The sequence below is a fragment of the Mycotypha africana genome (assembly GCF_025528875.1).
Source record: "Mycotypha africana strain NRRL 2978 chromosome Unknown BDF20scaffold_3, whole genome shotgun sequence".
Taxonomy (NCBI): Eukaryota; Fungi; Mucoromycota; class Mucoromycetes; order Mucorales; family Mycotyphaceae; genus Mycotypha; species Mycotypha africana.
The window spans coordinates 559996-572634 of record NW_026515727.1 but is presented as its reverse complement, the minus strand read 5'-3'; the positions used below and the strand labels follow the sequence as shown (position 1 = coordinate 572634).

Sequence of the window (12639 nt, the reverse complement as noted above, 5' to 3'; positions counted from 1 at the left end):
AAAAGGGTTTTTAGTTCTATACAGCCACTGGAACTGGCCAGAGCAGACCCAATGTGTTAAAGGCATTACGTGCTCACAGGTCTTTGAAATTTTATCCATTAAAATGAATTATTTAACCGTATACCCTCATATGGTAAACAGACCAGTACTGGCCATACTTGTGAAAGTCTAGAATACTTTATTTTATGCACATGATCTGGAAGTTTTGTCACTGCATGTGCAGGATAAAGGGGCAAAAAAGTCCAAACAATGAAAACTTCCTCTTTAATGGCCAGATGTTTGGAACAAAATTTTGACCTTTAAGTCGCCCATTGTAAAAGGAAGAAACGACAACACAGTCTTCATTACGGCGTACATCAAGTTAATCTTTCCATTTCCTTTAGAAAATTACTGGCACGACAGACTGATAGGTGTCGATTATTTCTTACAGCCATCCATTCTTACAGTTTTTTCTGTCGAATTCTGCATCATGATTTATAAAAGAAAGAGCTAGGTTACGCCAAATATGCACCAGTTATTCAGAGAACTCGGGCTATTTTTTTATTTTTTTTCAAATTTGTGAACTGTTCCCTATAAAATTGGAAAATTGGTAAAAAACTGAGGTTGAACCCGATTCATGTGAGCTGCTTTAAAAAAGATGAAAATCAGTAACCCAGACTCCTTGCCTCCAATTATAGACAGGTCGAGAAGAAAAAAAAAGCTTAAATAAAATGTATAAAATTATCGTTGTTTTGGTTATTGCCATTCGCTTTTCTCTTGTATACATTTAGAATCGAATCTTTCTGCTTTATTCATACTAGTTATACTTAACTGCTTTTCAATATACTATTTAAACGCATATTATAAATTTTAGATGAAAGCATCGCCGGTAAAGGAGAGAAGTCCGAATAATAGTGTCAGTAAGTTATCGGAAGAAAAGATGTATTTTGTGACAACCGAAAAAGATAATCTTTGCAAGAGAGATCAAAGAAATATTTGGCCTAAATTCAAACAATTTCTTTAAAAGGTGCTCATTCAACAGTCAACGTCTATGATAGTAGTGATGATGAGAATGATTTGTTACCATCAGATGTCATTGTGAATGAGCGACAGTCTTTATTACTCGGGATAGAAAATGAAAGAGTTCCTCGGTATATGACAGCCTCACCACGTAATGCACGTTACTCTAGTATATCAGTTGTATGGCCAATACGATACTAACTTTATTCTTGTTTTACTGTTTTTGTGCTATTAGTGCCCTCGGCTCGTATTAATGATAATTCACCAAAAGACAAATGGGGAAAATTCAGAGTTCGATCCAAGTATTATTTACCTATTTTACAATGGTTACCACTGTACGATACCCATCTTTTCTGGGGTGACTTGATCGCCGGTATCACCCTGTCATGTTTATTGATTCCACAAGGTTTATCTTATGCTACTGCCCTCTGTAAATTAGAAGCCGTCCATGGTCTCTATGCTATTGCCTTTCCCGCCATCACGTATGCTATATTTGGCATGTCCAGGTAAAAGATGAAGAATGATAGGAATAGAAGAAACTCAAAAAGTTAAACTTACATTTGCGAATGCAACTTTGCACTTTCCATACTGTACGGAATCCATACTTTAGACAAATGTCTGTAGGTCCCGAAGCTACTTTGTCCCTTTTAATCGGCTCGTCTATTGCCTCCCTTCAACACGTCGGTGGCGATTCGAACGATGCAGTAGATCCTCTCGCATGGGCCTGCCTCATGACGATTTTTGTTGGTGTCTTTACATTCCTCCTCGGCATTTTCCGTCTAGGTTTTCTTGATAGTCTGATGAGCCGTGCTCTCTTACGTGGTTTCATTTCTGGTGTAGGTCTCGTCGTAGCATTGCAACAGGGTATAATTTTACTTGGTCTCGTTAAATTGAGTGAAGAAAAAGGAGTTACCGAAGCCTCCAGCTCCATTGCTCGATTCCTCTTTTTACTAAGGAACATTCAGTTTGCGCACGGCTTGACAACGTATGTATCCACCGTCTCCGTCTTGTTTCTGATACTAGCTCGTGTAACCAAAAAAAAGCTTTCGCAATACAAATGGGTGCAATTGATACCTGAGGTACTCGTCGTGGTCATTGTATCGTCTGTTTTGACCTATGTGCTTGATTGGGAAAACCAAGGGCTATCCATCTTAGGTACAATTGAAGGAAAAGGGATTCCTCTTCCTTCCATTCCCGCCTTCCCTGCAAGCAAGAATATGAAGGACTTACTGGTAACGGCTGCCATGATCTCCGTCATTGGTTTTGTCGAATCGGTTGTGATCGCCAAGACCTATTCCAGTAAGCATAATTATTCAGTAAGCGCCAATCGTGAACTAGTCGCGCTTGGAGCTGCCAACATGATCAGTGGTTTATTTCAAGGTATTCCTGCTTTTGGGTCAGTAGCACGTAGTAAAATCAATGATAAAGCCGGTGCTCGTACTCAAATGGCTTGTTTGATTGCTGGTGTCATTTCTCTTCTGGCGATCTTTTTCCTGTTGCCTTACTTCTACTATTTACCCAAGTGCGTGTTATCAGCCATCATTTTCATTGCTGTTCTGTCGTTGTTGGGTGAGTTACCAGAGGACTTGCATTTTATCTTCAAGATCGGTGCCTGGCGTGATTTGAGTTTGCTCTCCATTACTTTTTTTGCTACCATCATTATCTCCTTGGAGTTTGGTACTTTGCTAGCAGTGACCTTATCCCTGTTGTTGACCATTAAAGAAACGAGTTATCCTAGAATTTCGATTATGGGCCGTGTGAAAGGTACCCACAACAAATTTAAGCCGATTCAGGATGACCCCGATGTAGTAGAGCATTTGGAAGATGTTCTTATTGTTCGTATCGATGAGCCTTTATTCTTTGCTAATACAGGTAAAATAAAATGGAATCGTTATGAGAAAGTTGACTTACTCATTACTCAGTAACTAATATGACGCTTAATGTTTATTTTATTGCTAGGTCAACTCAAAGATAGATTACGTCGTCTTGAACAATTTGGTGATATGTCCATCCATCCTTCAGAAAGCCCACGACTTGGCAAATTATCCTACATGATTTTTGATGTAGACAATATGCCAGAAATAGATGCCAGGTAATATAATACTGAACTTTTTCGCATCATCAAAAAATCACGTAATCGAATAAGTCGTTTATTTTTTTCTGTATGCATAGTGCTGTTCAGATCTTGTATGAAATTGTAGAAGCTTACTATGCTCGCCATGTCAAAGTCTTTTTCGTTCGACTTCGCAGTCAGCCTACCGCTTTATTCAGAAAGTCTGGGTTATATGATGTCGTCGGCGAACAGAACTTTTTCAGAAAAGTGCATGATGCCATCGAAGTCATTGAAAAGGATATGATGTCTCAGCAGCATAGCCAAGGTATTGGCCATGGGCATTAGTCCTGAAATACATTTGATAATCTTGAATGGTCCATTAATTCTTTCGAACCGATCCACTTAGTATATTAGAAGCCTTCTCTTATAATCTCTCATTTTTACATAAGGCATTATTACTAGTTCTCATTACAAAAATACTATTTATCTATCTTAAAAAGTTTATAAAGTATCATTTATATGCATTTTGGTGATAGTTGAGCCCATAAAACAATTTTTGTAAGCAAAAGACTTTTGGAATAAAGAAAAAAGTCCCCTTGTCAGTTTTGTCTATTCGATCGGTTTTTTTCTTTTTTGTTGCCAAACAAAGCTGATTGTTTACAACTTTTCTGAATACATTAAATGTTTTGTGATACGCACACTCAGATTTAGCAATAAGCGTTTTCTAGAAAAATCAGCTGCTTGATTTGTACAGTTGAGCCGTACCCTTGGATACAACTTACATATATTTCATACATACTTTTTCTAAATAAATAATCAATTGCACTGTATTTCAGCATTAAATACTTTGTATCGAACAGTCATTATCATTCTAGGATTGCAGAACTAGTTAAAGCCAGGTTGCTGGTATATGCATTTGTATTCTTTGCGAGCAATTTTATGTTGTAGTCTTCGTTTTCCATAAAGGGGGGAGGGAAGCCTAGCCTTTGCTTTCGCTCAAACAAGATTGTAATTTACAACGTCAATTCCTCCTTAAGCAGAAAACCCTGAATTTTTCTTATATGTTCAATTGTGCTTTTACATGGAGAAATGACTCTATATATGTGTGTGTCTCTAAATTGGCCCCCTTTTTACAAGTTTGACGCAAAAAAAGTACAAATCGATTTATTGGAAAGATAGGGTACATTGAGCAGCACCAAAATACACGTTGCTAGTAAAGTACGCCATCATTAAACTTGTGGTGTCTGCTTGTGCGTAAGATATAAGGAGAATGTTCAGATTACTTTTTTGAATCAATTACGCATTCTCTTAAAGCACATCAAATCTGGTCTAGTGAATAATTAAACATTCTTTACCAGAGAGGGAGATGCATTGTATTTTTTAGTGTAATTTGTTTTTTCTGCTTTTTGGAAGAGGACTTTACGTTGAACGGCTTTCTGGCAAGATTTCCAACTGAAAGTACGTTTGGCAATCAGACCTTTCTATTGTGGATTATTCCACCATGTGGCATCCCTCATTAATAAATTAATTATTTTTCTAATAATAAGTTATGCTTCGTTTTAGTAAGTTTTTTTTATCGTCAAAAAGGTTAATACTGTTCTATTGAATAGGATACGAGGCTCCTAATAAAAAGGAATTATTGTTCTTCGCCAAGTGGAGACCTATAAAACAACAACCCTGAACTCTAAAATGGGGGTATCACTACTCAACCTCTCTTGAGTAGCTTGAAACAAAACTCTCGAATATTTTCGCTGGTTAACCACAATGTAGAGATTTTAATGATACCAAATATGTAGGCTGAGTGTACAAGCCTATTACCACGCAATCAACCAGATAGTTTAATCGATACTTGCATTAGGTTCAAATTCAATTCTGCTTCACTCGATCCCATACAGGCTTGTTGGATGGTGCACTTTAAAGAGTTGAGTCGTTGCTCCTTAAAGAGAAGGCAAGTATATTAATCAAATTATTGATATAAGGAACCTTAAAAGCGATGTGAGAGGAATCCTTGAATAAAAAACTTTGAATACGAGGATTGCTATATATGTATACTAACAGCATAGCAATTCTACGACTTCAACCGTAAATAGAATTTGTTACATCGCAGCATTTACAAAGCCATTCACTTTGTATTGTTGTATACTCCTACATAGAACCCCATTATCTCAATATTCAGTATATATAGAATGGACCATTTCCTTGTTCTTTTTTTTTTTCTCTTTTTTTGGTTCTTCCTTTTAGTTATATTGTCATAGATATCAACCAAAACCTTTACACGGTATTCAAAGACACGTGACTCCTCCTCTGCAGCTTGTTCATTATCACTTTTATGATCAAACGAAAAGAGGAGCCTTATTATCTTGTAAATCATCTGCAAGTACATAGACTATATAGGCTTTCGACCTGTGCATGCTAAAGAATATAGTAAGTTCGTGTAGATCAAGTAAGTCGCTATCGTATATTTATGACTAAATGCAACACGGTTTTTTTTTTTTTTTTTTTTTTTTTTTTTTTTTTTTTTGGTTGAAGAAGCCCTCTGTTTCTCTTTTCATGACATCTATTCTTTATAACTGTACAGTACAAGATTCCAGAAAGCCAAGGCCACCTAAACCATCACGGCCACCGCCACCACCGACAACGACACCGCCAGATACTTCAGAAACTACTGCTACCTCTGAGAATGACAATCCAATTACGACACTTAACTATTGATATTACACTCCTTCCTTTTTTGAGACGCCAATAATGATCTTTTTTTATCCTCTTTGTTGCAAATACTGACTATATACAATGCCGCATCCGCTTCCCATTCGTAATTTCTCAACTATCTCTTGAACGATATACCTTACATTCGTTTTATATCATTCCTTAATTTCTGTACACTCAAATTCCTTTACACTGGTTACATATGAATAAATATGCTTGCTGCTTTCTCTCATACACATATTTCATTCCATTTCTGCCCTCTCTTCATTTTCATTCTTTTCTTTTTTTGTTCCTTCTGAATTTCGCTTTTCAACAAATAAAATACTGCACTTTATGAACTTAGTGAGCTATTTCTGTTCGCCGAGATTTTGACTGAATCAATAACGAAAAAGTCTTTGTTATGGAGGTATTTTTTTCTTTCTTTTGTGTTCTTAAAGTTGAATCATGGAAATATTATAATAGCAGAAAGAATCTAAATAAAAATCAAGCCAGTCTTAATGTGATATCTTTTTTTCCAAGTACCAAATGCTGTTTGTTGCAAACGCTGCTGGTGCAATTGGCTCTGACTATTTATTTGAAGAGTATGTTTTAGTGCCAGTTGTATATATGTACATTTCTATAGGGTATGGATCAACTTCAAGCTACTTACACTCTGTCCTCTAAGCGTGCCTGTCAAACGTCTATCACGTTCCATCATTTGCTTTTCCCAATTATCAAGACCATATCTTGTAGGCTATAATAGTTGACAGGTGTAAACATAAAGATCTCGTCATGATGATGTTTTTCTTTTTGTGAACGTCTATTACCTTTCCTTCATTAGTGAGATACCTGGTGATGCCCAAACCTGTGGCTGTTACGGTGAACATACCAGCAATGATGCCGAATGGAATAAGTGCTTCAAAAGGAACAGGCTAACGAAAGCCAGTTAATACTCTCGACGTTTGATGCTAATTGAGAGTAATATTTCCGTTGATGAATTTACCATTGTGTATAAGTTCGATTAGGTGCGGTGCGATTTTGCAGTTATAAGAGCAAAAGGAAGAGGGTGGGCTTTAAAATAAATACTGTGTTAGGAACCAAAGTTTAAAAAAAAGGTGGGGTAAAATAATAAATTCATGCCCTTAGATCTCCTCATGGTAAATTCACCGCTCACCTACAACTCTTTTAGGCGGGCCATGACATTGGGAATTCTTCTCAGTAAGGGACGATGACGTCTGAAAGCGGAGCTTTTGAGCTGTACCTCAGCTGCATAACAAATTTTTTTTTTTTTTTTTTTTTTTTTTTGCATTTGATGCCTTTGACTTATTGTTTCTTTTCTCTTTTTGATCTGTTACTTCCATGGCTCTTCACTTATCTGAAAATGACTCAATTCATCTACAAAACAAAGATCTTATCAACTCAAAGATAATTGTATTAGCATCTGCTTCTCCAAGACGGCGCGAAATTTTGACAGATATGGTACGTTGAGAATAGGAGGATTATATTTTTTCAATGCAAAGCGTAACATGAATTTTCTTTTTCTCCTATCAATTACGAAAACAGGGTGTCAAATTTTCAGTAGTAACCACGTTAAAGCCGGATGAAAATGATCCAACAATCTACAAAACACGAGTCGATTATGTTGCAGATACAGCGTATATGAAAGCAAAAGAAGTGTTTGATAGATGCCAAGTAAAATGCCGAACATTTGTTCTTTAATGCTACTCATAGACTAACGCTCTTTTTCTGTTCCTTTTCTTGAAAATAATGACGTTGATAGTCAGATGATCAACTTCCGAACGCAGACATTGTTATTGGAGCGGACACCATCGTCGTCAAAGATGGACATGTGTTAGAGAAACCTAAAGATGCAACCGACGCTATTAGAATGCTTACACAACTGAGTGGAACAACACATCAAGCCTTAACTGGCGTACAGATATTCAGCAAAGCTCCAAACGGAGAAGTGGAAAAAATTAACTTTGTGGAGATAACAGATGTTACTTTCAAAAAACTTGATTTAGAGACCATTAAAGCCTGTATGTCATTCAAAATAGAGATTAAATAATTGTCGAACAACCTGACTTTCTTTCATAGAGTGTATAAAAACAAAATTTCTTCTGTTTTACTTTTTAGATGTGGATTCGGGTGAGCCATTCGATAAAGCCGGTGCTTATGGTATACAAGGGAATGCTTCGGCATTCGTTGATTCAATCAAAGGCGACTATTGGAATGTGGTAAATTGTTGCATGATATTTTGTGCCTAAAATTAGAGGCTATAGCAATATTAACAAACATCTTACGATGTTGATAGGTGGGTCTGCCCAGAAACCGTCTCTGTAGTGAATTATCGAAACTATGTAGGCCGTAGCAAGCATTGTCTGATGTAAAAGTAATAAATAAGCAGATCATCATCCTATCCTGTGCTTCGTATCCTGTTGTCAGGACGCAATATTACTTGTAGTAAGTATAGAAGGGTGCCTTGAAGATATGCTTTGAGCACTCTATAAACCATTGTTGTGTTTTGATAAAGTGTATGATACAATTCTTCACATTATGTGAACTTCACTTTTGAAGCTAACTCAAAAGTCATTATACAATACCACGTCAAACATCGGGCCTCAGCCTTCGTTGATAATGAAGTTTGTGCAAAGTTTCGACTTCTTTCTATTATCTGTGGAACTAGCAGCTCGATTTATGATTTTTGTGTAGCTTTTGAAGTACAATCACTTTTGTTAAGATTAAGCTTTCATTTTCTGTTCCCTTCCCTGTCTACTATCACTTTCCACAACTCTTGTATAAAACGCTTTTTTTAAAAAGACCAAACGCCTCGAAACTATTTTTAAACGCTGAAAATATATCGTAGGTTACAAATACCATTGACAAAGCTACCCGTACAGTAAGATACAATTCTATTCAAGAAAACAATCGCTTCATTTAAAAAAAATTAGTTGGAGGACTGTTTCTCTAATACGGAATGATGTTTATGGCCAAGCAGTTGCCCATAAAGTTTCGTATTTTATTTTTAGACCATCATTTGAGAGAGAATTAGCTGAAGACTGAATATAGGAAAGAAAAATGGAAAGCGATCTTATGATCCAGACTAATTCCAGCAATAATGCTCTGTTTGTAACCTCTAGGACACCGAGCCAAATGACACGGCAAAAGGAGGCACACCCCAAGGTGATAGGACACGTCGCGTGTTTTAACAAACAATATAGGAGGCATTTTTACTTACGATTGATGTGAACTCTTTTGTTTTTAAAGATTAGTACCGTGGAGTTGGCGGATTATACAGCATCATCAAATTATCTATTTGACAGTGCATGCCAAAACACAACAATGACACTAGCTGCTGCAGAAGAAGTAGCTAAGACCGACGATAGTTATCTGCCACACGTGACGACAACACCCATAGTGAGGAGCCATACCTCCTCGTCTTCCGTCGCTTACTCCTTATTTTTGCCTACAAAATTAAACACTCCGCAACAGCAACAGCAACAGCAACAGCAACAGCAACAGCAACAGCAACAGCAACAGCAACAGCAACAGCAGGAGCAGTATACTTTCTCAACAGCGGAAACTGGTTCAAACGACATATATCATGTCAATCCCATGGAAATCGATGGTTATATGAGCCCATCTGTCGTTAATCAGATTACCTCTAATGATGCTATTACTATGTCATCTATATACTCTCCTCCACTTACTACTTTTTCTGCTAGTAGTAGTTTCTATAACTCATACAATACATTGACAGAAGAAAGGTTTCCGCCTGCCTCACATGTTTATAACTCTACAAATACTGCAGTAATAGCAGCAGCAACAGTAGGCTATAAACGAGACTCAGTTATAGCACTTGACCTTCCTTTCGATCAACAACAATATTTGGTAATCGCATACTCTTGCATTGAATGTAGAAAGAGAAACACGACCCTTTTTTTTTGAACAGAATGCTTCTCACTTTTTTAGGATATTGCGCAAATGACAATCTTCCCCGCTCTATATAGCACGGAGAACAATGAAGGCAGCAACGGCAGCAATAATCATTCCATCACTCCCACAGCTATCATAAGTCATCAATTGGATACACCAAATCCGCATATACCGATATCTTCATTTATTAAGCACGATCAGCAGCAGCAACAACAATTTGATCCAACAATGATCGTGCCATCACAGCAACAACCACACCAGCAGCAGTTACAGCGTGCTGCTTCTTCTGAGAGGAAAAGTCGACGTAGCTCTACACCTCACCGTCGTCATACAGTTTCTACGCCATATTCAACAGGAACGCAATGGAATGGTGCAGAAGGAGAAGGAGAAAAAGTACTTACTGGTACAGAACCAAAACAGCAGCAAAGTACCAAGTCTTTGACTACAGCAGTATCAAAATCTCAATTATCTTTGAAAAAAGTCAGGAGACAAAGATCTCTTAATAGAATTAACTGTTCCTCTTCCTCTTCACTTTCGACAAATACCATGCCTGGTTCTCCAGTAACACGTTCTTCATCACCTCCACCACCACTGCCATCATTTGATCCATTGGCTAAGCAACTAGTATCTTGGACTCATGAACAACTTTTAGAAAGAGTCATGCAATTGGAAAAAGAAAAAGAATTGGTTGCACGACAAGCTACTGGTACAGTTGGTACGTATACTATAACTCTATAAAACAATTACCTCTGTCTAAATACTCATTGTGCATATTCTTTTTTTTTACATACTCATTTTATGCAACTTTTTATTTTATTTTTTTGGGGGGGGGGTTTTTTTGAAAAAATTGATCAGTCAATGATCGGGAAGCGGGCATGAACAATAGTTGTATGATTGTTCCTCCTACGACTCCGTTATTATCTAGTAGAAAGCTGTCTGTAAAGCTTAATCGAAAACAGTCTACAAAATCAACTACTTATAACACTGACACTGAGTTTGACAAAGAAACTCATAGCAAATATACAGAGGAGCTTTTAAGTGAACAAGAAGTAGTGGCAAGCTCTTGTCAATGGGATTCTTGTACTTTGGAGTTTGACGCTTTAGATGAACTTATTGAACATGTCAAAGAAGTACACATAGGTAGTGGAAAGGTAGGAACTTCTATGCGTTTAACAAAAATATGATTAATCTCGTCATACTACAGATACTAACTTCAAGTATATAGACAAACTACTATTGTGGATGGAAGGACTGTGCTAGACAAGTAAAACCATTCTCGAAAAGACATAAAATGTATAATCACCTTCGTACACATACAGGCGAAAAGCCTTTTATATGCCATGAAGCAGGTAAGGAATTGGTCTTCCTAACCAAGGAAAAAAAAAAAAAGAACTCTTATTGATTTCATTTTCAAAACCTAAAAACAAAGATTGTGGAAAAAGATTCTCAAGACCAGATTCTTTAGTAACACATAGCAAAATTCATTCCAATGAAAGATCATATCTTTGCTCATTCAAGGGCTGCCAAAAGGCTTACTATCATTTGAAGTCGTTACAGAAGCACGAAAAAGCTCATCAAAAAGGCTCTAACAACAATGATAATTGTTCTGTGGCATTGAACAATAATGATGGAAACAGTAATGAACAATTGTACTCCCCGCCACCTTTACCACTCTTATCAGCAACACTGCCACAACAGCTGCAGCAACATTGTACAATTTCAGGTTATCAACAAAACTACAGCAGTACCAACGATGAGCTTAGTTGCAACGCTATTACAATGGCAACGACAGCGATGACGGCATCCAACACCAATATTTTGAACAGCTCAATACCAATCATACAACACGACCATGATGACGCAGAGGTTCGCACTGTTTGGGGATTGCTGACTCAAGCCGCCGTCTTCGACGTTATGAATAAGGAGCAAAAATATCCTTTTATATAAGCTTAACATTTTTATAAAAACGCATAATATCTCGTATTGTTATTGTATACAGTCGTATATACATTTTGTTAACCCAACTTTACAATTGGAAGGACTGTCCCTACTTTATCACAGCTTTGACAGCATTCAAATATATATTTCTGTTAAGGACATTGGAAATGATAGTACCGTCTGGGATGTAGCTTCCATGTTGGTTACTAGCCCATTTAGAAAACATTACAACACTAGAAGAGAAATTTGCAGATGAGAGATCGAAGTGAAAGATACTATCATTTTTTATAGACACATGACCAGCTCTGAGAATCATTAATTTGATTGATCATGAAAACAGTGTCTTGAATAATGTTGTTCTCGAAGCTCGTAGCGAACGAAGAAGTTTGATAACTTTCTTTGTGGAGAAACAGTCGACGAAGTGATTTCGCTGTTCGATCTGTCATGACTGCAACGAATGATATCGGAATCCCAGTCTCTTACAGCGTTTTCACATTTAGTCGAGCGAAAGAGCGACAGAATTGTACACAGAGACGCAGATTTCGGAACAACGGAAAGGCTGGGAGCTTTGGAAGACAAATGTTGTGCTCCATCACAAAACAGACACAAACTCTTTGTAAAAAAGATCGCGAATCAAAAAAAAAAAAAAAAAAAAAAAAAAGCTTAAATGCTAACATCATGTCAACGCAGGGTACACCATTCTGTAATTCTTGTGTTAGTTTGATTGAGATCTACATAACATTACATTACAGTGTACACTGCATGTAGTTTGCAAAGAGATAAAGTATAAATTGGATTTAAAAATATAATATATGCACCTGCAATATGTGCAAAATCATGGTTAACTTACTCTGGCTATATACGAAAAGACTGAAGTCTTAAGATGAAGCAGTATAATTCTAAAGCATTCATGCTCTATAAATAAGGCTATTTCTTTTTTTTTTTTTTTTTTTTTTTTTTTTTTTTTTTTGCAAAACATCTTGCTGAATGGTGATGAATCGCAATGTAAATAGGTGGCCGAGAGTTTA

At 36.9% G+C, this 12639-nt stretch overlaps 4 protein-coding genes across 4 annotated transcripts; 3 read left to right on the top strand and 1 right to left on the bottom strand.

Moving 5' to 3' along the window:
• The first annotated feature begins 710 nt into the window (after nucleotides 1-710).
• BDF20DRAFT_858093 (sulfate transporter family-domain-containing protein) lies at nucleotides 711-3795 on the top strand. The gene is made up of 6 exons (XM_053080390.1): nucleotides 711-899; nucleotides 1007-1150; nucleotides 1235-1505; nucleotides 1610-2871; nucleotides 2959-3091; nucleotides 3172-3795. The coding sequence occupies exons 1-6, from the start codon at nucleotides 854-856 to the stop codon at nucleotides 3395-3397; spliced, it is 2082 nt and encodes a 693-aa protein (XP_052937922.1). The 5' UTR covers nucleotides 711-853; the 3' UTR covers nucleotides 3398-3795.
• Nucleotides 3796-6252: 2457 nt separating this feature from the next.
• Nucleotides 6253-7038, bottom strand: BDF20DRAFT_971336 (uncharacterized protein; the record flags this gene model as incomplete). The annotated part of the gene is made up of 5 exons (XM_053085027.1): nucleotides 6916-7038; nucleotides 6741-6822; nucleotides 6565-6669; nucleotides 6404-6491; nucleotides 6253-6320 (listed from the first exon to the last, which is right to left on the bottom strand). Exons 2-5 carry the CDS (start codon nucleotides 6741-6743, stop codon nucleotides 6253-6255), a joined length of 264 nt encoding a protein of 87 aa, XP_052937921.1. The 5' UTR covers nucleotides 6744-6822; nucleotides 6916-7038.
• A 358-nt stretch (nucleotides 7039-7396) lies between these two features.
• Nucleotides 7397-8108, top strand: BDF20DRAFT_816344 (maf-like protein; the record flags this gene model as incomplete). Its single annotated transcript, XM_053077143.1, has 4 exons — nucleotides 7397-7429; nucleotides 7518-7776; nucleotides 7874-7974; nucleotides 8052-8108. 4 exons carry the CDS (start codon nucleotides 7397-7399, stop codon nucleotides 8106-8108), a joined length of 450 nt encoding a protein of 149 aa, XP_052937920.1.
• Nucleotides 8109-10219: 2111 nt separating this feature from the next.
• Nucleotides 10220-11620, top strand: BDF20DRAFT_816584 (uncharacterized protein; the record flags this gene model as incomplete). The annotated part of the gene is made up of 4 exons (XM_053077167.1): nucleotides 10220-10384; nucleotides 10765-10824; nucleotides 10899-11022; nucleotides 11103-11620. The coding sequence occupies 4 exons, from the start codon at nucleotides 10220-10222 to the stop codon at nucleotides 11618-11620; spliced, it is 867 nt and encodes a 288-aa protein (XP_052937919.1).
• Nucleotides 11621-12639: the final 1019 nt, after the last annotated feature.